General features: G+C 41.7%; 2 protein-coding genes across 5 annotated transcripts; both read right to left on the bottom strand.

The window, feature by feature from the left end:
• Positions 1 to 1772: 1772 nt before the first annotated feature.
• LOC127333060 (uncharacterized) lies at positions 1773 to 4254 on the bottom strand. The gene has a single exon (XM_051359380.2). It carries the CDS (start codon positions 4008 to 4010, stop codon positions 1800 to 1802), a length of 2211 nt encoding a protein of 736 aa, XP_051215340.1. The 5' UTR covers positions 4011 to 4254; the 3' UTR covers positions 1773 to 1799.
• Positions 4255 to 4911: 657 nt separating this feature from the next.
• Positions 4912 to 25602, bottom strand: LOC127333059 (phospholipid-transporting ATPase 2). Of its 4 annotated transcripts, none has more exons than XM_051359378.2 (26): positions 25474 to 25602; positions 24778 to 24971; positions 24430 to 24643; positions 22863 to 22979; positions 21705 to 21797; positions 21457 to 21631; positions 20447 to 20613; positions 18403 to 18507; positions 15650 to 15747; positions 15421 to 15563; positions 14570 to 14666; positions 14375 to 14484; positions 14110 to 14274; positions 13737 to 13891; positions 13578 to 13658; positions 13354 to 13474; positions 12830 to 12936; positions 10697 to 10828; positions 10163 to 10316; positions 8330 to 8447; positions 8027 to 8200; positions 7839 to 7890; positions 7218 to 7345; positions 6986 to 7136; positions 6778 to 6900; positions 4912 to 4965 (listed from the first exon to the last, which is right to left on the bottom strand). In XM_051359378.2, exons 2-26 carry the CDS (start codon positions 24897 to 24899, stop codon positions 4927 to 4929), a joined length of 3141 nt encoding a protein of 1046 aa, XP_051215338.1. In that variant the 5' UTR covers positions 24900 to 24971; positions 25474 to 25602; the 3' UTR covers positions 4912 to 4926. The 4 variants fall into 4 exon arrangements, with proteins under 4 accessions (XP_051215338.1, XP_051215337.1, XP_051215339.1 ...); XM_051359377.2 differs by lacking the exon at positions 4912 to 4965 and adding an exon at positions 5533 to 5807; XM_051359379.2 differs by lacking the exon at positions 4912 to 4965 and adding an exon at positions 5835 to 5988.
• Between the last annotated feature and the right edge of the window lie 43 nt (positions 25603 to 25645).

The following is a 25645-nucleotide window of genomic DNA, read 5'->3' as shown; positions in this document are numbered from 1 at the left end:
CGGCCGCGACGGGGCCCGCGAGGGCCTGGGACGGCCACGGCAACCAGGGCGGGGTGGTGGCGGCGACCGCGGCGGAGACCGCCAGATACGGTGGCTGCCACAACAGGAGCAACGGCCTGGTGGTGGCGGCTGGTGGCGCGGCAAGCGGCGGCCCGTAGGGGCCGGCCAAGTAGAGGTGGATCTCCTGGACCGCGGTGGCGAGATCGCGGAGGGCTGTGGTGATCTCCGCCGGGGAGAGAACGGCGGGGACGTCGGAGTGCGGCGGCGGCGGGTCGGAAGAACTCGGTGGAGGGCTGGACATGATCGAACCCGGTAAAGCTGATACCAAGTGTTATGGTGCTGCTAGAGGGATAGCGCGAGAGGGCCGGCCGGGGGCCTTGCCCACGGCCGGTGGCAAGAGGGAAGGGATTTCCTTCTTAATTCTTGCTTGATTAGATTGATACGTCTCATCTCCTTATATAGAATATAGAGAGGTTTACTTGACCCCTAAGCAAGCGACCTTTATCTCTAATTAACCCTAAGACTAACGGGCTATACCGCCAGCCCAAGCCCATTACGTACTCTAACAACCGTCCTCGCCCCTCCATCACAGGAGTCAGGCAAAGCTTGTCATAGTAGAGTTTGCTGTAGTAGATAGATGGGAAATCGTCGTGCTAAGGCTGCAAAGGACCAGCGCACCAGAGTAGCAATCATCATCAATGATAACAACCGTATATCGAAAGAGACTAACCTAAAACCATACCACCGAACACGAAAACCGAATGGATCCCAGGAGATCCGACGGGCATACGACTTCACGCGCTCTCCACCGCGCTAGACGCACCTCCGGAGCGAGGATAGGGCGGGGACTTACACAAGACTAGCAAACCCTTGGAGCATACAAGAAAAATAACTGGAAAGCATCACTGATACCCTTGGATATGACCATGTGTAGCAGGTGCTTCACTGGTCTGTAGGATATGAACATTTGAAATTCACGACACACGGATGCATGTCTTTGTTGATCAGACTGATGAGCAACCAGCACATTTTGCTGAGATGGAGCTGCAAGCGCACCTCAAATTCTTTCTTTAAATTCAAGATCTTGATTTCATGTACCAATACTGGAATGATCCGGCTGTCTACAGTTATCAAACAAAAAAACTAGCTAAAGATTCAAGACAAATAGAATTGATTCGAGAGATCTAATTGTTGTCCTACAAATAGCCTAAGCTACCATTCAATCGGGGAAAACTTGCAAATTTCATCTGTAACCACATAAACTGCATGCACACCAACGTACTACATAGGAAATACAGGGGAAATACTACAGACACGCTTGACGTTACTTCAGCACCACATGATGCATTTCCTCGTTCTGTCATAAGGGCCTCTGCCCCGTAAGCACGACTTGCAGCTATGCATCTTCTTGGTTACCTTCCCTTGCATGTTGTCCACGGCTATTGCTCCGGCCGTCTACCCGTGCCTAGCAAGGTCACTACCCGCACATATTTAGCGAGGCCGTTTCTGTCGACTGGGTGTGGCACAAACGTAGCAAGCTCGTTGCTCGCCACGCCATGGAGGCCGCCGCCGCCGAGCTAGGGAGCCACGTTGAAAATCAAGCTCGCCGCTTACCGCGCCCTGGAGGCCGCCGATGTCGAGCTGGGGAGCCACGCGGAAAAGCAAGCCCACCGCTCGCCATGACATGGTGGCCGCCGCTGAGCTGGGGAGCCACACATACGACGGTGGCAGGTGTCGGAGTCGCGTCGACGGCCATGGATTCTCAGGCGGCTAGTGAGATTAGTCATGAAATTCATGGATCATATGGTCCAGCCTTTCTCAGAAATATTCGGCTTTTGAGATGGAATCATCCATATTTTCTGGTCACGAACCAAACGCATGTTTACCACCTGAACGTCGTTCGCCGGGGGGGGTACACCGGAGCACAGCCCCTGCAGCTGACTGCTGGTAGGAATCCTCCCTGATAAACCATTATACGAGAGGTTCAGAACAGTGATGCTCTTCAAAGCTGCGAAGCTTGGAGGAATTCCCCCGGAAAGCTGGTTCTGCGAAAGGTCCAGTGATTCCAGCAGTACCAGATTACCGATGTCTTTGGGAATAGAGCCTAACAGATGATTTCTTGATAAGTTCAGGTACCTGAGTCCAAGAAGGGCTGTAAGTCCATTAGGGATCTCTTGTGAAAGATAGTTGTCAGACAAGTCTATACCCACCATGGCTCCCTTCCACAGATTGTAAACACGACCAGCATATTTCCAAACTATTTCAACCTCAACATGATCAGCATAATTAAAAACTATTTCAATCTCTTCTCCATTAGGCAGGAAGATAGCGGTGTGAGTTTTCTGTTCTTGTATCATGCCAGTGAAATTGGTAAAATCGTCTGGAATGGATCCGGTGAGCCTATTCTTTGACAAGTCCAATAACATGAGTTGGCGAAATTGAAATATCTGGTGGGGTATGATACCGTCGAAAATGTTTGATGACAGCAGAATAAATTTTAGTCTAGGCAAGCTCATGCTTACCCAGGAAGGTATCGTACCAGAGAAATGGTTGCCTCCAAGATCTAGAGTGATAAGGCTTTTGCATTTCTTAAGACCCAAAGGAAAAGTCCCTCTGAAATGGTTATTGGCTAAGTGTAGATGGTGAAGACTGTTGTTGTGGCATGAGAACGGAACAACACCACTGAAAGAGTTCCTTGACAGATCCATGAATATCAACCGTGGCAACTCCCCAATACACTCGTGGAGACCTCCATTTAAGTCGTTGTTTGCTAGGTCTAAGAGTGCTAAATAAGTAATGTTACAAAGGAATACCTCACCCTGGTCAGTCAGAAGTGAGCCATACAGCTGGTTTTGACGGAAAGCCATAATCTCAAGCTCTGGATGCTCGCCAAAGCAATCCCTTAGCTCTGCAACAATGTTGTTTGCTGTGAAGTAAACTTCTTGCAGGGTTGTGCAGTTCTGAAAGGTCTGCTGGTGAATGCCGGTAAATCCATTATAACTAGCACTGACAGTTCTTAGTGCTCCTCCTACGCAAACCGATGACGGGAACAACCCGGAGAAGTTGTTCTTTTCAACATTGATTGTATCGAGGAGGCTGCTATTCCCGAGCTCAGGGAAGATATGGCCTCCAAGCTGATTTGCTGACAAAACCAAAGAGTGGAGTTCTGTCAGATGTGAGATGGTACTGGGTAGCTGCCCCTCCAAGTAGTTCAACGAAAACTCCATATGCAGCAATGATGTCATGTTTCCGATCTCCAGTGGGATGCTGCCAGTCAGATTGTTGCCTGAGAGATCCAGAACGCCAAGCTTCACGAGCATCCCAATTGTTAGTGGGATTGATCCAGTCAAAGTAACCGAGTTGAGACTGAGCTCCTCCAAGCTTGTCAAGTTACCCACCTCTTCAGGTAGTGTGCCATCGAGCCCCAAGAATACTAAATTCAGTAAAGCAAGGTGTTTCAGCTGGCCAATGCTGCGTGGAATGGCGCCCCTCAAATACGGGCTGTCCGTGATCTGCAACACCACCAAGCTCGTCAGGTTGCCAATCCCTGCTGGAATGGTACCGTGTAGACCATTGTGGCCAAAGCTGAGTTCCTTCAGGTGAGGAAAGGCCGAGAAGTCGAGCTCGTCAAGTGTGCCGTTCAGACTTGCGTTCCAGAGGTAGAGCTCAGCGATGTGCCCGGCTGAATCGCACCTGATGCCCGACCATCTGCAAAGGTTTATGGAGTTGGCCAACGACCATGATCCAAGGGACTCATGGGCACTGGCCAAGCTAGCTTTCCAATTCACGAGTGCTTCAGCTTCACGCCGTAAGTCGGCTCTCACTGGCACGACGGCGCACAGGAGAAAAATGCAAGAGAGTAGGACAAGACCTGCAGGATGGATGAGCTTCATGATGGTTTCGGTAAGGGTGGTGTTTGGCTGTTCCAGAGAATATAAAACCTGTTGACAAGCAAGACAGCGAGCAGTTACAGCTGTTGTCTTGTAGAACTTGAGGTGTCCAAATGGCATGTTCTCAGAAATGGTTCAGATTAAGGGCATAAGCTACATGCATGCTAGTAGTTTTATAGATGAGTTCCCATCAGATGATCAGAATAAGAAATTGTAAGTGGGTATGTGTCATTATCAGAGTGACACTTGGAAGTCTTGGCACACCCATATCCAGCTATAGTGGTCAATGTTCAATAGGCTGAAGACAGTAAGCTACCAATCCATGATCCACAATACATAACCTTGATCCTAGAGCAGCGATACAGCTTTCATTGGCAGACGTCTACAAAGTACAAACAACTGAAGAAAGCGCAAAAAAGACAAGAATACTAGACATATAACAATATAGACATTGCATTAGGTGATTCCAGCTAGCCAACCACGAACCCGGTTTGTCAGAGCCCAGCTGGAACCACGATGCCGCGAAACCATTCCTCTCAGCAGGGACGGATCCAGAAATTTTAAGTTTGGGTGTTCAAATTCCAACCAAAACGAAACATGAAGTTAAAAAACTGAAAATGGTCCATGCTTTTACGCCAATAAAAGTACAAATTGACATTTGTAGAAACAGCGTCTGAAAGTTTTAAGAAACTTAACAAAAATAAATAAAGTAAATTATAATACGACCATACGATTTAATATAACTTGGAAGTGAGATATGTCAACATAATCCTTCACTGCCAAGAAGAATTCCCACTAAATAAATGCAACCAACACTGGACTCCGCCCTGTATGGCTAGTCTGTGCCCCCTGCCACTGCACCGGGGCACCGGCTTTCTTGTTTCTCTCGTCTTCTTGGCACAACACCGGTGGTTTTGGAGCCATGGGGCGCCACTTAGCCAAGTCACTGCTCTATTCTTCTTTGAGAGCATAGGCCGGTCGCTGCTTTGCCATCGCTTGATCTGGGCTGGCTGCTTATGCTAGTTGGGAGTCCATGCTAATTGGGAGTCCCTGTGACCACCGTCTGGGCTGCTTGCTAATTCAAGGTTTGGTTAAAATTTAAAAGAGAAAATGCAAACTAGACGTGCTAAAAAATAACATAAGTGACACATGGACGCTATACATGATTCTAGGTCTAGCGTGAGGTCATTCACCTCACCCACTTACAGGAACTCCCACAACAAAGCGATGGAGGAGGTATGAGACCCCATGGAGACAACGAGCTTAGGATTGGATAGGAGTACAAACGAATCAAGGAGAAACGCATGCTACGCGGAGGAAGTTCAGAGGGGCGAGCCAACTTTGGCAGCTTCCATGAACTGAGGCGCACTTGAGCGAAGTGAAAGAGCCAGCGCATGGTGAAGAGAATCATCTCCGCAAAATATACGATGAGCAGACAATGGCAAAGCTCGTCAAATTTCCTTTTATTGAGCTCAAAAACTAAATCGCAAAAATAGAGTTTCAAAACATTCTTAAGTCAGCACCGGCAGAGACACACCTTCGTGTATAGCTTAGGACATGTTTTTTTCATGTTGTGTTGTTGTTTTAGTATCGATGTAGCTTAGGAGTTAGAACTATGTCGAGTTGTTGTACTTAATAAACCTATAAACATGGTACACCTTTGGCATGCTCTCCTAAAAAAACGTTGAAGTTTTTCCACAGGACGATGCTGGCCAAGTACATGTAAAATCTTACATGCCACAGAGAAACGTTTTTGATGCCCTCGATTTTATGTACTTAGAAGACATAAGATACTAAATCTGTAGAAGGGTAGAACCATTGCTTGCCGTGATGTCTGTGAGTTCTTGAGTGACAGATCACAAGATGGGTCCATTCTCCGTTAGATTCTGCCCTAGTACTCTCTATGAAAATCTTTCCCTGTTCAATTTTTTGGCGATGAAATACAACCATATTTGTAATACTCATTTTATTGTACTACTAGATTGCACAGCAAAGTACAACGCAGTATAAATCCTTTTACTGAACCAAAATTCTTAAGAGCGCATATTTTCTCTTTTGTATGAGTGCGTGCAACCACTGTGAAACATCATGTGTGCACCTGCACAATTTCATACATAAGTAGGATCATACATGCACTACACAGTATTTTGTGCACAAAAAGAAATATAATCTAGTTTAACTTATAGTGCCTGTCATTTCTTAGCTACTACCTCCGTTCTTCTTTAATCGACACGCACTACAAGCTAGCTAGTAAAGCATGTTTGCATGTCCGGGCGTCAATTAAATGCGAACGGATGGAGTACATTTTTACGGGTTCACATCTTATAACCTGTTCACATGTCTCTATTTTCAGCTAAAGATTTTTTTTGAGATGTGCAAGTGTGACTTCCATATTATTTGCACCCACCCATACAACTATAAATCTTTTCTGCAGTGCAACCAGGTTTTTATTTGATCAGAATATAGGTACATTTTATCGCTTGACATTTATATTCTAGATAATATGTTTTTTTTTTTACAAAATCCTTTACAACACTATGCTACACATCTAATTCGACTGACCTCTATCTATCATTCCATTTCTTTGTTGAGGGCTATTGTATTTCATTCCGAAAGCAATGGTGAAGGGAGGTAGGGGTATAACCTGTACTACAAGGGGAACCAAACGTTAACTAGTTTTAATATTTCTGGGATAAGAAGCAGGAACCCTTGGCTGCGATGGCTGAAAGATGTCAAATGATGATGACGCTAGTGATCTCCTCGATGCCATAGGAGAATCAGACAGTAGGGGCTCATAAACTGAGGTCTTATTCTTGACTGGTGTGGTCGAAATGGAATTGATCGCAGCATTATCTTTCTCTGATCTCAGTTGAGATTCAAGATTTACCAGGGTGTACATAGGCCCACGTGATCGCTCGGCCTTCTGAAGAATGTTAATGGCACTAGGTCTGTATGTAAATCTGAAATATTTCAGAGCTAGTACAGGACCCATGCCAACTCCACTGATTAGCTGAAACATTGATATCATACCATTATGAGGACATGTGTGCGGATTTATGTACAACGAAGAAAAAGAATGTGATGGCAGTACGTACCAGCATTGTTATCCAGTACAACGGCTGTCTGCAAAGGCGGAACATGATAGTGTACATCCCAGCAGATGGTATGCTGCTGATGCAGAAATTTATGATGTAGAAAGCAGCAAAGTTTCCCCATACCGCCAGAAATTGCAGAAATGTGAAAGAACTGCAAAATGGAAAGACATGTTGGAAAAAGTATAACCAACAGTGCAGAAATTGTTGCATTAAAAGTTTTTTGCTTTCTTACTTCATCTCCAATGTCACAACAAACGCCTGCAACCAAATGCTTCCTGAGAGGGCAACCATTGACAACTCCTCCATCTCACTTTTTTCATTGGCATACACATGAATAGTGATTAAGAAAACAGCAATTGCCTGCAATATCAACCAAGAAAAGATGCAACTCTTATCAGCCACGTCAAAATCTGTGAATGGGCATTCCAAATTAGGCAGGTTCAGTCTCCATCGTTTTCTATTTTATAAGTTAACCGAAAAATATCATAATTCTTAGTTGACGAAGTAACTTCACTCCACCACAAGAAATAATGTGTGCATAACACAGAACCAACCACCAACAATACAACATACCCACATTTTGTATGAGTGCAAGAACCATGTGTAGATGATAAGTAAATATCAGGGTTAATAGATGTTTTGCCCAATGAAATTGGGAAGTAACCACTTGCTCATCAACGACTTAAAATCTTCAATCAAAAGCAACAGAATGAATGCCATGTTGTGATATTGAAGAGCATGCAAGTCTAAATTCTGAGTTAAACAGTCCTAATTCTAGTGAAAATGCATGACAATTTTTGCAGCTATCACTTGCAGACTAATAGCATAGATGGTGCAACAAAGGTGTACTCACATGATACAATGATCGACCAAACCAACCAGCAAAAGTACTTGGATTTAAAAGCCTGCAAAATATGCACATATCAGTGAAGGAAACACAAACTTAAACCTAAGAGGCTACAGACGATTTATTCAAAATACTAACAGAACATCTAGAACACGTGGAAGCTGTAACGACAAATAGAAGGAGGTATAATTGACCTTCCCGCCTGGCAGTAAAGTAAAATCTCTGGATTCTGTGTCACTGTCTTTTCAGATAGATCCTTGTCCAGAATAGTAGTTAAAACAGGAATGCTTGTGTAGAAGACATTATAAGCCATCAAACTAACTGAGTTGAATAAACTTGTTCCAGCAATACCCGAAACAAAAGAAAAACTGCATGGACATAACAAGCGAACGTTGAGAACATCAACTAGTATCCAGTATGCTTTTAGCGACAGATGGAATGAGAAGAATATTCAAGATAAAATAAAAAGGCTGCAAAAAATGCAGTTTATGACTTACAGTATCTGAATAAAGCAAATTAACAATGACTTGTAGAATGAATACTGTGAAAGAAAGGCAGTGCGGTTGTATGAATATCGCCCATGGACAAGAATAAGCCTTTTCAAGAACCTGAACTCTGCAAGAAAAGGCAGAAGTACTTTAGTGTATCAACCATTATGTATTATGAAATAAACAGTTGAAGAATTTCCTCAGAAACAAAAGTTATATTGGAATAACATACAATCATAATTCTTCAACTGTATTCTGAATATTTCAGGAAAATAGCTACACTGTTCTCCACATTAGCATGGCTTCGGATATACATTTTGATTGCTAAATCTTCTGTGATCCATTTACACGTAAAACATAAAAGAAACTAAAACACAGTCACTGATATTTCAAGGAAAAAGGCATATATCAATCCTGGGCATGAAACCATCTCTTATGCCTCCTAAAGTAATGATTTTGGTTCAGTAAAACCCATTGGATGGTTTCTAGGGGCAGTTTTGCCTTCCGAGGCTTTGTGCGCTTATGTTTCCAGTTGACATGTAGATTTCGGAGCAGGTAAAATACCCCCGCCTCGCTACTAAAACAATGTCCATCTGCCAACATATAGTCTTCCTTCGACTGCGCTTTATCTATTAGTCAAATGCATCCCTATGATTTGCCGCATCCATGAACGGACTGCACGTGTTTGCTTTATCTATTATCCGATTGTGCTTTATCTATTAGTCAAACACATCCCTAAAATTCGCCACCAAATTGATAAGTCTTAACAAAAAAGTAAGCCAGACATCTTTCCTCACCCTATTGATGTACAGCTATTCTTCTTGGCCCCATTCTCACTCAGATTTTCACCGCCCCTGAGCACAATGGTGAATTGGCCACGCCACAATAGTCGGTACCAGATTTTAACAAAGAAAACCAGAAGCTTTTCCTCATCCTACTGATGCTACAGCTCTTCTTATTTGCCCCATCCTCTCTCAGGTTTTCACCAAAGCTGAGCACGATGGTGAACGTGCGCTCCTCCACAGCCAAGCCATTCCCACCAACTCCACCAATTTACCGCTTTACAACAGTCAGTACCACACAGGTACCCAGTGGTTAACACCCATCAATTGAAGCTCCATCCCAGAAGCAAATGTTCCCATGTTCCCTTCCATAACCAAACATTCAGCCACACGTAAGAGTCATCAAGGGGGTGGTGCAAGTCTGAGTGGCAGGTGCCCACAAGGCCAAGGAAGAGGCACAGGCAAGGAAGAACTAAGAGTCGGTATAAAGGGAGAGAAGGGAATGACAAGAGAAAGTGGGTTAAAGGAAATTACATCACTTGGGCCTGATTTCAATATTAGTTTTCACGGACAAGAATCTAGCTGATATAATGGACAGTCCACACCAAGATTTTGTTAGTACTCCCTCCGTCCCAAAATGTAAGGCGTCTAAGGATTGGTCAAAAGTCAAACCTTACTAACTTTGACCAAATATTTAGGAAAAAAATATTTACATCTACAATGTTGAATTGACATATTAAAAAAATATACTTTATGGTGAATCTATTGATACTAATTTAGTATTGTAAATGTTCATATTTTTGTGTATAAACTTGGTCAAACTTTAAAAACGTTGACTTTTGACTAATCCTTAGGCGCCTTACATTTTGGGACGGAGGGAGTACATTCGTCATTCATTGAAAATAAACTTATTATCCAGAATAATCAAGAAAAAATAGCAACAGATGGTAGATTGAACTTCTTTGCTGTACATGAACGATCGGAGGTGCAAAATTTACGAGGTAAGAATGTAGTCATTGTAAGAATAGTGATAAGATAGTTCAATTTGAAGAGAGCTTACTGCCAATGCTATAGTCAGCAGCCCTTGCTGCTTGAAGACCTTCTCTACCACTAATTCCTACACCAATGTGGGCCTGCTGTATCATTCTGACATCATTCCCACCATCGCCAATTGCCAAAGTTCGATAGTCGCATGACTTCAGAAGCTTGACAAGCTACACAAAAAATGAAAACAAATCCATATGAAAGATATGAATGATACGTAGGTAGATGTACAGATGGATTAATGAGGATTGTGCACATTGGTCAGCTCCTCAAAACAAATTGGTGGATGTGGGTGATATATATCAAAACACATGAAAATAGTATCTCAGTGCTAGACAATAAGATGATCATGGTGCATGTGAAGCCCATTCTCCTTCCTATAAACAAGTACATGGAGATCAACTCGTTGATTCTCTTTCTCATTTTTTTATACGCACCATAACTGATGTATTGCATTTTTGGACTTGTGAGGTCTATCAATCAAAGTAACTAATAGTGATTAATGTATATGGCTTAGATAAACATGAGAAAATCAGGGGCAAGGATTAACCTGTGCTTTCTGTGAAGGTGTAACACGACAACATATCGCTGTCTTTGAAAGAACTGCTAGTTCAGTAAAAGCTTCCTTATAACGCGTTAGAATAATTTCAAGAGCCCAACCATCCACAACGAAAGCTAACTCCTGTTCCGAGAAAATAGTACATCAGCAGATTAAACACAAAATAAACGTTTTCATGATATATGCCATCAGAATCTACGTCAAACATATAAAGGTTTCAACCATCCAAAAAGTGGTTTTGGCTCCTGAGCTCCAGTGAGCTCGTTTAAAAAAAAAAACAAAAAAAAATTGTCTCAAAAAATTCTGAAAACACAATATGCAAGTATATATACATGCCTATTATGTACGAAATTTTTTGTATCAAAATATTTTATAGTATGTGTCCTGCACAAAAAAGACAAACGTTGGATGCAAATTTGAGTTATTTTTTACCTTTTGAAAGCCATGATTTCGTGTTTTAGTGTAGCCTAGAATACAACGTATTATTTAGCAAAAATCTGCAAACATGTACTCCCTCTGATCCTAAAAAAATGTCGGAAACCATAGTCTAATCACGTTTTATAATTAACCCCTTATAAATTAATCAATTTGATTGGCTCGCATGCGTGCGTGGTACATGGTCCGCACTCTGCGCAGCATGCATTTGACCAGCAGACGCACATGCAATGCAAGCCAGCTGGCCAGCAAAAGCAAGCACGCCACGCCGTCTCATTCAATGCGATTTCAACTGGTAGAGGAGTGTGGGTTAATAACAATGAAAGACTGAGGGTGCGTTTGCAAAGGGTGTGTTTGGTAGACCGGGTCATTTGGAATTCACTCTCCCACTTGAGATATCTCATGTCATACAAGCTGATTTGAGATTTTGTGTTGTGTTTGTTAGCCTGTATGTGTTGAGAGAAGTTCAACTGGTACTCTGTTTGGTAGCCTGTATGAGGTGAGATTGGCTCAAAAACTAAGAAATTACAGAGAGGTCCAAACCTTTACACAAAAGCCCCTGAACAAAAACAATAAAAAGCAATCGGGTCCTTATATACACAACATCCTGCTGGGAGCATCTTGGCCAGCGGCGGCGGGCCGTGGGGCGGCGGTGGCGGGCCGGAGGGTGCCTGCGCGAGCTCCTGGAGCAGAGCGTTGAGGCCGTGGGAGGCGGCGCGTCGGGGCGGGCGTGGGAGGCGGCGCGTCGGGGATTCAGGCGCGTCGTGGCGGCCGTGGGAGGCGGTGCATCGACCCAGCTCGTCCTGCCGGCGGTTAGCTGCGGTTGGAGGCGCGGAGGCGGCCATGGGAGGCGACGCGTGGATTCAGGCGCGTCCTGGCGGCGCGTCGATCCAGCTTATCCTGGCGACCGTTTGCGGCGATTGGCGGCGCAGGGAGGCGGCCCTTGGTCGTGCTCATGCTCGGCCAACGCTAGACGAGGACGGGAGGGAGGAGGCGGCGTGGTCTTGCTCCTGCTCGGCCGAAGGAGACTGGGGAGCGGGAGGAAGATGGCCATACGGGAGAGGGAAGGACCGGAAGGTGGGGGGAAATGAGGGAGAGAAAGAGGTGGGGGTGGGGGTCTGGGGGGGCCGCGGGGTGGTGCTACAGTATTTTGCGGGATGTGGTCAGCCTGGGCGAGCTGTGAAGCTCGTTTTGAGCTTCACAACCGGGCCTGGCTGAGAGCCCTTATTCGCACGAGGTCAGCACTGCCCACTTGAGCCGACCCGATCTACCAAACAACTAAAGTTGGAAAAATCTGTGTTGAGATGGGAATTTCTGTGTCCACCCAGTCTACCAAACACACCCAAAATGACATGTCCGACAATTTTTTAGGATCGGAGGGAGTAGAGAACATGTGCATGTTCCACAATTTCAAATACCAAGATCACTGTAACTCAGGAGCACAAACGCCGCACTCTCAATCATCAATATAGAAAACTTTAAGAATATTTACAATACCATATTGATAATGTATACATACTTTGATTCTAAAAACATATTTTCACAGAAATAGATGCGCAAAGTGCAACCATGGAGACCGTGTCGATGTCCAAAATATAGCATGGTGGGAGTAGCAAATTTCTTCAGGGTGTTAATTTCACCGTGAAGGCATGAATGGTACTAATTATTTCGATCTACAATTTAACTAACCTTAGGTTCAGAAGACGTTATCCGCATAGTGAGTAAAACTCTTTCCAAGCTCCTAGCAACTTCATCTTCGGTTTTCCCATTGATATACAAGAGTTGACCCTTGGGCTCTAGGACAATAGAACAAAAGTCAAACAGCAGTGTTGCCTTTTGTTAGTTCTATTTAACATGAAAAGGAATCGCCCTGTCGTCCAACTGAGTTAATGTACCCTAAACTAGTGCATTTTTGTGCAATCAAGATAATCTACCTGAAATTTGTGCCATCAGACCCCTTTTATGATTTGGATCATATCAATGTTAAGTTCTACTTGACCCCCGATGTATGGGCTTAGTCATTTAAAAGAATAGAACAATACATATCAAACAATAGAAGAGGCTTGGTCACACAGAATTGAATAACAGGAGGCAGAGATAATTTATGGTTGCACATTGGGTTGGCAAGTTCTGATCAACAAATAATAAGCTATTGAATGAAGGGCCCAAAGAACCTTCTAGGCAGTTAAAATTATTCAGTAAAAGACAGTTACCTGAAGAAATCAAGTTGCACAAAAGAGCTATTTGAATAGCAGTGCTTTGTTTATCTCCAGTTAACATCCAAAAGTTGATTCCTGACTGTCTCAGTATTTCAATAGTTTCTGGCACACCAGCCTATATAGACGAATCAAGCCAGAAGAAATGGTAAGAAAATGCCAAAAACAAACTAACAATATTGGCCTGTTTATGAAAGAGAAATTGAAGGCAAAGTTAATACCTGCAGGCGATCCTCTATTGCACTGATACCTAGAATATCCAGGGTGTGTTCTAATTTCTGGCAAACCTCGGCAACTTTCCACTGCAAAAACAACCATTACAGTTTCAGTTTGCATAATACAGTATATATTTAGATAAAGGAAATCACTATGACAATTACCTCCCGATCAATTAACGCGCTGCTGGCTTCCTTAAATAACCGAGACCATTCTAGATACTCCTCCAAACTTAGCTCACGCCATCCCAAACAGAGCGTGCGTAAGCCCAGCTGAGCATATTTGTCGACCGCGTCAACGAATGTCTTTATCTGCTGCCCTGAAAAGTTAAAATCCTTAAAATCCTGAAAAGGTCAATGCATGTGGAGACTTCCAATTGGGCTGAGAAAGCTATGAGTTTTCTATCTTATGCTTTGACAAAGGCAAAGAGTCAAGACAGAACTGGTTAGCATCCATACACAGAATTTTTAAAAAAAATCAAGTCAACAAATAAAGAACAAAAATGTGAATTTTGAACTGAACAAAAAAGGTGATTACCAGGATAAGCCAAAGGAAGAATAGCCTCATCTGCGCCTTTGGACAAGAGGAAAATCTTGCCACTTTGACTGTCCGATACCACAACAGACATTCTTTTTCGATCAGAGGTAAATTCTAGAATGTCAAGTATCTCATACTGAATCACCCGTCTGTTGAAGTGAATTTCTGCTTAAATGCATGATTTATTAATGATCTGTAACAACCACAAGAGAAGAAACAAACAATTACAAGCCAGGAGACCATGGTGAAATGTACAGAAACCTACCAGCATTGTTTCCATTTTTGCCGACCAGCACAACATGCAAATTAGAGGCTGCATTAACCAGAGCATCCTCATCCTGGGACTGAGCTTTATATGATATTGCTCCGCTAGGACTGAGGTTCATAAAAAAGGAAAAATAAGGTAAAATGAATCAAGATGAGCTGTGGAGTGTTACTGCAGCATGGGAAAAGATATAACCTTTTTATAGGAATAACTGTATTGCAGAGTGCCATGACTGTCAAGAATTTAATGACATTGGGCGAATTATTGGCAACAGCATTCAGCAGTTCAACATCTAAAGACATAAAACAATAGATCAGTAAACATGATAACAAACTAACAGCAGCTTTTTTTCAGTTCAATATCAAAATTAAAAGTAGTTTTGAGAAATCGAGATTACATGATTACTACTATTAAAAGATGGCAGTGGTTAACTGTTGTGTACTAGCGCTAGGGAGAGAATCCAAATAGAAGTGTCAGTCCAATTTTTGCTTGATTAATTCCTCATAGAGGGTCCCTTATATAGATGCCTAATAATTCAATGTAAGTAACAAACTGGCTCAAGTGCCAAGCTAAAACATATCTTCCTAAGTGGTTGGGGATCATATCCCATAGTTGGGAGCTGATCTCATTGCCATGGTGAGGCCATGTACTTCTGTATATAACATTAACCAGGAGCAACATACAAATGTGATTTACTGGAAAATCTTGCAAGAGTTCGATTACGGAAAAAAAATAGTGCTCACATGCTGGCATCTTTGCCGCTTTTAAGAGGATGGATGCAATTAACCAAGTGCAACAGAAAAGCAATTTATTAGGCAGTCTCATGAAACGATTAATGACCCACTAGTTAACAATAACGGCTCTTAAACTTGTGATCCGGAGTAAAGACATGTTACTATTCACATTATCTTAATACCACCCTAAGCTCACTAATGAAATAATACTTCAACAGACAATCATTTTAACAAACATGCACATGACCCAAGCTTTATGAGATATTTACTGGCAGAATTAAGAAGAGAAATCTTTATGAGGCTAAATATGACCTTTCAGCGCGTCTCCACTTTCGTTCCCGTACAAGGTGCCCCCAATACAGCACCTTCGGAAGATCATCTTGTTCTCTGTTAGCGTCCCCGTTTTATCTGTCAAAATATACTCAACTTGTCCCAAGTCTTCACTGATTGCTGTGCTGAAAGTTATTGAGAGATGATTAGATTTGGAGAATGAAAACAGCAACTGCCCAACTTATCAAGATTAATGCAAATGGTTGTGTACTTTGCTGCATGGGCAGGTGTATCTGTTTCCCGGTCATACATCTCCTCGTCCCAATCTATGAACTTTGCATACAGACTTTTAACAAAGTCCAAAGAAACCTACATGACACATAGAAAGTTCTCTTAAAAACTGCACAGGAAGACGTCATCTGCAATTCTGTATTACTACTAGACAGCATTTACTGTAGATAGAGTACCCCCCCCACCCCCTAGAAATCGAATTTGGCTCAAGAACAGTTCCTAACAGAACCCACATGATGCATGTAGGACAAATTTCTTTTATTCCTCACTGAATAAACCTAGCTGGCTTTGAAATCCTATCTGTGTTGGGAATTCAAGACTCGTGGTTGGCGACGGAACATCTTCTCTCTTCTGGGAGGACCGCTGTCTTGACGGACGGACCATCTCCGAGATTGCGCCCAACCTTTTGCTTTTCTTGGGGCGCATTCGGTCCAGAAGGCGCTCGTGGACGACTTGGATCACGGACATCAGAGGGGCTATTATCTCACCGTCTCTGGCAATATATCCATATCATGGCCTTGCGTTAGACATCTGGCTGGCAGTATTCTTTCAAGACCTGCTACAACATCATTTTTCCAGGTGGGTGATTATCTAGAGATCTTGGAAGCATAACTAGAAGTCTTGGGTCCCACAGCAGGTGAAGTTCTTCATCTGGTTGGCTTGCCAGGATCGTTGTTAGATGGCAGCATGCCCCGAGGTGCTGGTTGTGCGATCAATCGGGGAATTATGGCCCACCTCCTCACTATCTGCACCTACTCGCGCACCTTATAGCATGAATTCATTTCATGGATTTGGTCGACCACTCGACTACCCATTGTCAGAGAAGACTTTGTGGATTGGTGGCAGCAGGCCATCCACTCTGTCCCCACCACCGTGCGGAACGGCGCCTTTTCAGCGATCATGTTCACGGAATGGTGGATCTGGAAGCAGCATAATGATGCCGTCTTGCAGCCCAACAAGCTAGCTTGCTTGACAAGATCAAGGCTGAGTCCCGTTTGTGGGTGAAAGCAAGAGTGGTGGGTCACTCTGTTGATCCTGATGGTGCCTAGCACTTAGGAGTGTAGCGTTGTATATTTGGTGTGTTGCCCTTCCATGGGCTTGTACATTAACTTTTCTTCTATCAATTGACTGAGACGCAAAGCTTTTTGTGTCTTCTCTAGAGATAAATGAAACACTAGTACCAACTAGCAGAAACGGACTTGTGTTATCCCACATGCTTGCTACTTTGCTAGTACTCAGTGCTGTACTATATAGTATGTTCTATTTAAGTTGGGTATATCAATGTTATTGATTCAACAAAGGGAGACATCAACCATTGTTGCGATGGAGGTCCACTTTACTAATATATTTTTGTTATTTTGTTTTCCACTTTCTGTAGAAATTATAAAAATAAAACTGTGATCTTACATAAATGTAACTCCAGAAACCTTGTTCTGATAATCTTCACCTCGGATATATATAAAGATATGGAGCCAACCGAATGCAAGTATGCACTGCATGCATTTTACTGTACTAAAACAGGGACACAAATCTCATGTGCATCGGTTGGTAAGAGTCCAGACATAGGGCACCTGCCCTTATCTTCAGCGCCGTGGGTGAGAGGCTATGGGGCCTTAGTTTGTCTTTTGACTATTCCATTGCTTAATTCAAAATTAAATTATGGGTCAGCCCACACCCAAGGACTGTCATGTGGTGGGTGCTAGAGAAACATAAAGTCCCAACAAAGTACATTACCTCACCAGAGATATGTACAATGATGTTGTGAAAAGTATTTGTGCAGGTGATAAGGAGACCGGTACCTTTCCAATCACAACAGGACTACATCAAGGGTCAGCCTTGGGCAGTTGGGCCCATATTTTTTGCTCTTAATGATGGATGAGGTGACAAAGGATATAAAAGGAGATATTCCTTGGTGTATACTCTTTGCTAATGATGGGGTGCTAGATGAAACCAGGATGCGTCAATAGGACTTTGGCTCTATGGAGGCAGACCTTGGAATCTCAGGGGTTTATTCTTAGCAGGACCAAGACCGAGTATATGAGGTGTGACTTTAGTGGTGTTGGGTGCGAAGAGGGAAATGTTAGTTTAGAAGGACAAGCAGTGCCTAAGAGGAACACCTTCCAATACTTGGGATCAATGCTGCAAAGCAATGGTGATAATGAGGATGTTTGCCACAAAATCAAGGTGGGGTGGATGAAGTGGCGTCAAGCATCGGGCGTCCTATGTGACAAGGTCCCACAAAAGCTAAAAGGCAAGTTCTATAGGACAGCGATCAGACTTGCGATGTTATATAGATCATAATGTTGGTCCACTAAAATTTATCCTGGCTGAAACAAAAACGATAACCAAAAGAACCAGCCTATGGCACTTCAAATTGAAATATGAAACTAATTTAACTAAATTGATGGGCAGTAACTCATGTAGTTTCTGGTAAAATCACTTTTGTTTATATCAAATAACCAAAATCGCCCAGAAGAAAAGCCACACACCAGTAAAGCTGGCTGGGAACCAGTACCTGTCATGGTTTGGGTTTTTCCATAACAAATTTAGAGTCTCGACTGAAATGCATGTGGTTTGCAACTGCAACTGATGATCTTGAAAACGAGTGATATCCTATTTGACTAAATTGATAGTGTAATAAACTATGATATTGACAACATGATATAGGGAACATAATCGCATTTTAGAAGAAAAGGAATTATATCAGAGTGAGATGAACTGGAAGGGTCATACCTTTATTGAAATGGGAATCATGATGGAGCACAATAACTCAAAGCGGAGAGGGATAACCAGAATCTGATACCATGGTTCGTCATCATCATACTTGACATACCATTGCTATAAAACGATGTGAAGAACTATCAGATAATCATATAACAAAGTATAAAAAATGTAATTGGTATATGATTGCTGAAGAATTGTCAGAGGACCTGATTAAGAATACATAGAAGGCTCATATTAGCCATGAGATCTTGTATATGGAGGATAAGAAAATATACTCACTTAGTGATTAGCTTACTAAACAATAAATTAAGCCACATGTTTGATCCAAGCTGGGAAGTTTGGATTAGAGATTATCCAACCAAGTTTTAGATCAAATTTGGGAGGTTGGGGTGGAGGGAGGGAATAAATCAATCAAACTGGATTAGCAGTCATTTCTTTGGAGTTTGGTTTGAAGTTACTACACCATAACAGTTCAGCCTATAGGTTTTCTGGAACAAATAGTTTCAACTTGGCCTAGCTAGTGACTAGTATGCTAGCTGCTTACAGTCTGATGATAATTTCTAGAAAAGGAAAAAAGGAAGAGGAATAATAATGAAATGAATGTGAGGCTAAGAGCAACAGTGATTCGGAATCAGTTCAATCCAGATTACAAAGCCCATTAACTCATGATGAAGCAGCCTAAACCATTAAAGAAACCATTCGAGATTTTTAAACCAAATTGGCTCGATAATAACAATGGCGCTAGGCTTATCAATACAGAACTAGAACGCAGATACATGCAAAGGCCAGTCTTTCTGAGAAAAGCAGCATGACAGCTTCTGAACATAAAGTAACTTCATTAAGTACTGTATTAAACAACTTTGCTGTAATAAATCAACCACATACACAACCTATCACAGTCAGACATTCGTGCTGAGTGGCTCGTCATGAATGTTTTAGCTGGTTATAAATCATGTGGAGAAACCATACTCAGGTTGGAGTCCAACACGAAAGAAGAAAACCATTAAGGAATATAGAATGCGCATGTTCCACGATAATTACGAAAAGAAAATCTGAAAAGTCGTCTTCAGATCCTAAAACATAGATCATGTGGAAAGAGCTGTTTCTTAAGACTTGCACATCGACACGACTTTTGCTACATGTTTGTGCAAGATACATCATCATAGGTTCATAGGAAGTAATATATATTCAGTTTAAAAAAGTAATAAATAAATATATATATAGAAGAGTCGCGCTATTTGACCCCCAGGGTGCAGAATAGTTATTCTACACCCACCCTCTATCTTTGTAACCGTAAATGGGTTTTACGTCACGTAAATTTTGTCTTACTTCATAAGTCAATTAGAACATAAGAAAAAATAGACATGGCCAATATTTTTTTGTTTACATGACGTACAAAAAGAAGACATAAAATGCATATTTTTGGTGTTTTTTACACAGTAATGACTAAAAAAATGTGTTTTTATGTCAATTTTTTTTGTTGTAAGTTAATATGAGCATAATTATGTGGATACAATAACATAATTTTATGAAGTAATCTTACTTCATAACTCTTCTGCACCCTGTGGGTCAAATAGCGTAAAAGTTAAACGCTATTAGACCCCAAGGTGCAGAAAAGTTATTTTGCACCCAACATTATATATAATAGAAACGCTATTTGACCCCAGGGTGCAGAAAAGTTAGTTTGCACCCAACATAATTTTACGCCGTTACTTACATAATTTTTTTTGTATACATATAATTACGTTCATATTCACTCACAACAACAAAAAATCGACATAAAAACGTATTGTATGAGTAATTGTAGTGTCAAAAGCATAAAAAATACTTATTATATGTCATATTTTTTACGTCATATAAACAAATATTTTTTTGCCAAATCTATTTTTTCTTATGTTCTACTCCACTTGTGTAGTAAGACAAAATTTAGGTGACGTAAAAATCATTTACAGTTACAATAATAGAGGGTGGGTGTAGACTGTATAATAACTATTTGGCAGTAAAAGGAGGCTGAGATCAACAACAGCCATGAGATAAGTTGCAAAAACATCACCTTACGAGCTTCAGTGTCCTTCCAGACATTGCCTGCAGATCCAAGAACAACAACAACTGCAAGTTGAAATAAGAATATTGCACCAGTAAGCTTATCAATCATTGCATCCATGGCAGTAAGCTTGGGCTCTGGGACACCCCTACTCATCCCCAACTTAGTCTCATTGCCTAAAAATTGAGATAAAACAGTCAGTACCCTATGATCACAAGATAAAGAAAATATCAAGACAAGACAAACATGCTTTGTGTTATAGGATCAGTCGGGACTACAATAACAAATTGTGCACCATTACAGAGCTATCAAAATTAAATTGAATTGATATACAAATAAAACTATATTTTGTAAAAGAGAGTAGATCACAATTATCTCCTCTAAATAATAACTGACACTCCTCTTTTGTACTCCCTCTGATTCATATTAGTTGCTACTAATATAGATGTATCTAGACATATTTTAGTTCTAGGTACATCCATACTAGTGGCAAGTAATATGAATTGGAGGGAGTACATGAAACAGTTTATCATATTTTAGCACAATTCTCGCAGGTCCATATGTTCTAACATAATGCACATCCATGGAACTATTAGAATTTTTCAAGATACATAAGTACCAAAACTCTTAGACTCAAAGCACTCAACCTTGCAGTCTTGCACTACTCGCGTAATCACACTTTCAGAGGACAGTTGTCAGATATTACTTTCCTGAGCAGATTATTGTGCTATACAATTATACATAAAAAAGAATATGCATAATATTGACTACATTGTCAACAAACCTGTTTCTATGTACATATCGTTGTAACTAGTGGTATACTTAACAACATATATTTGCCAAAGCCTCCCCTACAGTTTTTCCTTCAAATATACACTGTGATTATGTTGCTCTCCAGGCACAGAATTCAGTATGAATTGATAAATAACACTAAAAAAAACATACTATATAAATTTCAACTACAATCTGGTTTGTTGTAGTGGTAGACAAGATCATGACCAAACTATTTCAAAACTTACCTGTATAAACTGCCACTCCGCAAGCCCATTCTGTATTTCTCAAGTAGCATGATTGTAGCAACGTGTTATTAATAGTCAATGGACAAATGTCGTTATCGATAAATGGAGGAAACAGCCTGATATTTGCATCGAATCTTCTTATGTCTTTGTCTGGGATTGGGCACTCAATGACCCCCTGTTTGGTTAATGCATACAGGTAAGGAGGAATAGCAGGCCGAATCATAAACATATAATACAAAATGTCAAACCTTTATTTTGTGCAATTGTTCAGAGTCCAGTCCTACACATGTTGGTGGGATTACTCTTGTCTTCAAGTCAATTTCCCCATCAAGAGCAGCTGTCTACAAAAACTCAAGAAATCTACGTTAACAGTATACATGCATCTGCTGTGTTTTATTTTGTACAAAAACAAGGTTTGAAATATAACTAGGTACTATACAAGGAATAAAATTCATCAAGGTATCACAAATGATGTTAAAAACTTGACTACCAGAATTGGCAGCAAGGACCAATATTGTTAATTGAGTCAACCTCAGTTATATCAAGAATAATATTGGGCCAGTCAGATCGCACATCATAGAATGCAAAATTCATGCCACCCCTTGTCAAACAAAAACATTTGACATTGCTAAACTATTCTAACCAGTAACCATGTAGGGGCTGATCAAGAACAGCAGAATCTAAACAGATTTGAAACACAAATCACAACTACAAGTGTGTTCCACCAATAGACCGAAACATTTGAAATTAAAATATTGCTCTTGAGTTACATGAAAACCATTTCAGGAAACAGAAACAAAAGGTACACAGATATTAAGTTCTATGATCTAGAGGAATCTAAGACTCTCTTCCTTTCTTGGACAGATTGTCTAGCCCAATAGTAGTAATAGTCCTGCTGCCTGTTGTAGATACTCTTGTTTACTCCTTTGTATTAAATAACGTACATACTGAGGGGATAAGATGAGATGCTTCACCTCAGCTGATAGGAATACTTGCTATTCTCGTGCATTAGTTCACAGTTAAACACTTCACAGTGGAATATCAAGTTGGATAATATAGCATGCCTATCAGTTTGTATACACAATGGAATTCCCCTTTTTAAAGCAAAATGTATTTAAGTTACTCCTAAGGGCATGTACAATACAAGGTGCTTAGGGAGATTCTTAGAAAAATAAACCGGTTTTTGCTTAAGCACAAGTGCTTATTTATAGAAGAAAGGTTCTTAACTAGGCACCTTTCCTATAGAAATAAGCATTGCTGCTTAAGGACAAAATTGGTTTATTTTTGTAAGCACCCTTCTAGGCACTCCCAATTGTACATAGCCTAAGTCCACATGTTGAGTGCAGTTCAAGGTTAGTCATTAAACAAAAGTGGGAGGTAGCACTTTTGGTTTCATCATGTTTTACCTCAACATAACAAATGCCTTGTGATTCAGAAGTTCCTGTTAAAACAAGGTCGCATGGAACTTCTTCATTCTCTCGAAGCCATACTATGTTACCAACACGGATATCTTGTGCTTGAATCTACATCGAAGAATCGGGAAACACCATATTCAGAGGTGCAATATTCAAAATTGTACAGAATAAATATAGTTGGAGATTACAACAGAAAAAACATATAGTGGTAATGTTATTGACAAAAAGGTATGCATCTGTGGTTTACGTCAATACACCTCAAACAGTAAGAACCAAAATAAGTATTGGGTTTGCAAAATATCTGACATCTCAAATAGACTACTACGCAGACAGAGAGAGAGGCGTATAGTACGGTTGGTAAAAACGTTTACAACGTAGTCCCTAAGCGAAGACGCAAGGATAGGATGGTGGCTGACAGCCTTGGTGTACAAACACATTCATTTCACCGTTACCATTTCTATATATTTTATTAATATAATATAGAAATGGTAATGGTGAAACGAATGTGTTTGTTATCATGCCAATATCTGAAACGACAAGAGAATGAGGTATTACTAAGTAACTAAACAGTTCTATTTATACAATTTCATCTGCTACGAAAATTTAACATTTATTTATCCACTTTCATAAAACAGCCTTCTTTATCCATTTACACCAATTAAAAATTTCTGGCATGAAAAAAAACCATTCCATTTGTATCACTCAAAACAAAAAACAAAGTCAGGTGCGATATATTCACTTAGGAAAATTCAATATGTGTGACAATGTGGTGAACTATTGCGCAATTTTGGTTCACTGAGGTATTTTTTATGTTCTATTTTGATGAGTTTGATCACAATATTCTTGTACATGGGACTTGGTTGATACAGTCTAATATTAAATACTCTTATTAGTGCACGAATCCGCCACTGTATGCCACAACAGCATTCGCTGGGTATCACATTCACACGAATAGTGAATGGGTATACAGCTAAGAAAACTGGACAGTAAAGAACCGAGTGGATCACTGGTTCTTGGAGTGCAAAGAGAAAAACCGAGAATTATCACGAGATGAGAAATTGCCGCGCACGACAGAAGAAAATGAATAGAGAAAAAAAATGGTGCACCGGAGGACCGTCGGTTCAGGCCACACGCGCGAAATGCACCTTGATGCAACACCCGGCGAGTGTGGAGCACCAGTTGCATGCCCTCTTGCGCAAGCGCTCTTCCCCTAGTCGCGCCCTATTTTGTTTGCTTAGTTACGAGTGTCCAGCGGCAGCAGTAACTCGGTTACCAAGTTAAGATGAATTAGTTGGCATCTTATCTCATTAGCTGGTATCTTATCTATAAGTTAGGAAAGTTATTATTAGACTGGTTTTACCTATATCTGCCAGTAGAGCCCTCTATATAACACCTATTGTACTCATCGGCACTAAGCAAGAAAGAAAGAAAGAACAAGTTCATCACCGACTCAAGTCCAATGTCCTCCCCCTAGAGAAACATTCGCAGCCTAGGTGTCGATCCGTGATACTTATAATGATCTTACAGTATAAGAAAATACAATGGCATAGAAACGTACATGTTTGCGGGCTCCATTCTTTACAATCCACACTTTCTTTTCATTCGCCTGCTTGTCTGAAATAAACCTATTGTAGTCATCCCAGGCCTCTTTGGTTGCTGAAACCGCGAAAATTATTATGAGTGGGCCCCATGTGCTTGCAGGATTTACAGGAGTAATGAGTGACCATAGTTGGAGACACGCTATCAATAAGAAATATTGATTCATGAAACGCCTGAAACACCGAATCAAGGATTAGTTCTACAAACAACTCGACTTAAGCCACGGCTTCACGATAAAGTACCGAGAAAAATGCTTGCTTCCATTTTTGAAGCCAGTGGAGAATAAGTGAAACTACGAAATACGAACCTGAATTGCTCCCATAGGTTCTTCGGCAGGAAGTTCCACAGGTTATACTTTGTGTTAGAAATCTGGTTATCGCAGTAGTCATTCTGGTAGGACTCGTCGTTTATGTACACAAAGCGCTTCATTGCTAGAAACAACCATGCATTCTACTGCAATGCGTGCGGTTATATTGTCCGCGTGAGAGGAGCTGAGCAGGCCTGTTGAAAATACAGAGAGCACAAGCTTAAGAATCGGTAAGAGGGAAGCTCTGAGTGAATGAGCATCAATCACTGTGAACTGCCGGCAGTGGATTAAAAGTCAAGATCTAAGTAAAGGGGAAATTAATTTGTCAGAGAATCCGAGTTCACTGTAGTGCAACCGAGCTCGAGTGGAATTTGTACCTATGGTGGTATGCTAAGTTAGCAGTGAACTAAGCTTAGTATTCTATGCACTCGATCTGCACAACTAAGTAAAGTAACCCCAGGCAAGTTAGGAACGAAATCATCTAACAGCTATACAAAAATCAAACTACAATCTGGCCATTTTGAAACCGCCACCCAACGGCGACGGAGAGCTACTCCACCGCAAGCCTGCACTTGACCGTTCATCTCGGTTTCGTTCCCGATCGCCCGCGCCCGATCTGGTCGTGCGCGCGTGCGGGAAAGCGCGGGATCGCACGGATCGGCCGAAGTGTTGGGGCCAGAGGTGAGGAGTGCTTACCGGATTCCGGAGAATCCCAGATCTCCGACGGAAGGCGGCGGCCGGCTGCCGGCGGCGAAGGTGGCGGGGGGAATTGCGCAGGGCAGGAGGAGCCGAGGAGCCAAGTGAGGACGAGTCGTATCTCGGGCTGGACGGAGGTGGAAGCGGGACGCGGCTCGTTCGTCTGACGGCT

The sequence above is a fragment of the Lolium perenne genome, chromosome 2 (genome assembly GCF_019359855.2).
Source record: "Lolium perenne isolate Kyuss_39 chromosome 2, Kyuss_2.0, whole genome shotgun sequence".
Lineage (NCBI taxonomy): Eukaryota > Viridiplantae > Streptophyta > Magnoliopsida > Poales > Poaceae > Lolium > Lolium perenne.
This window is presented reverse-complemented; position numbering and strand designations above follow the sequence as displayed.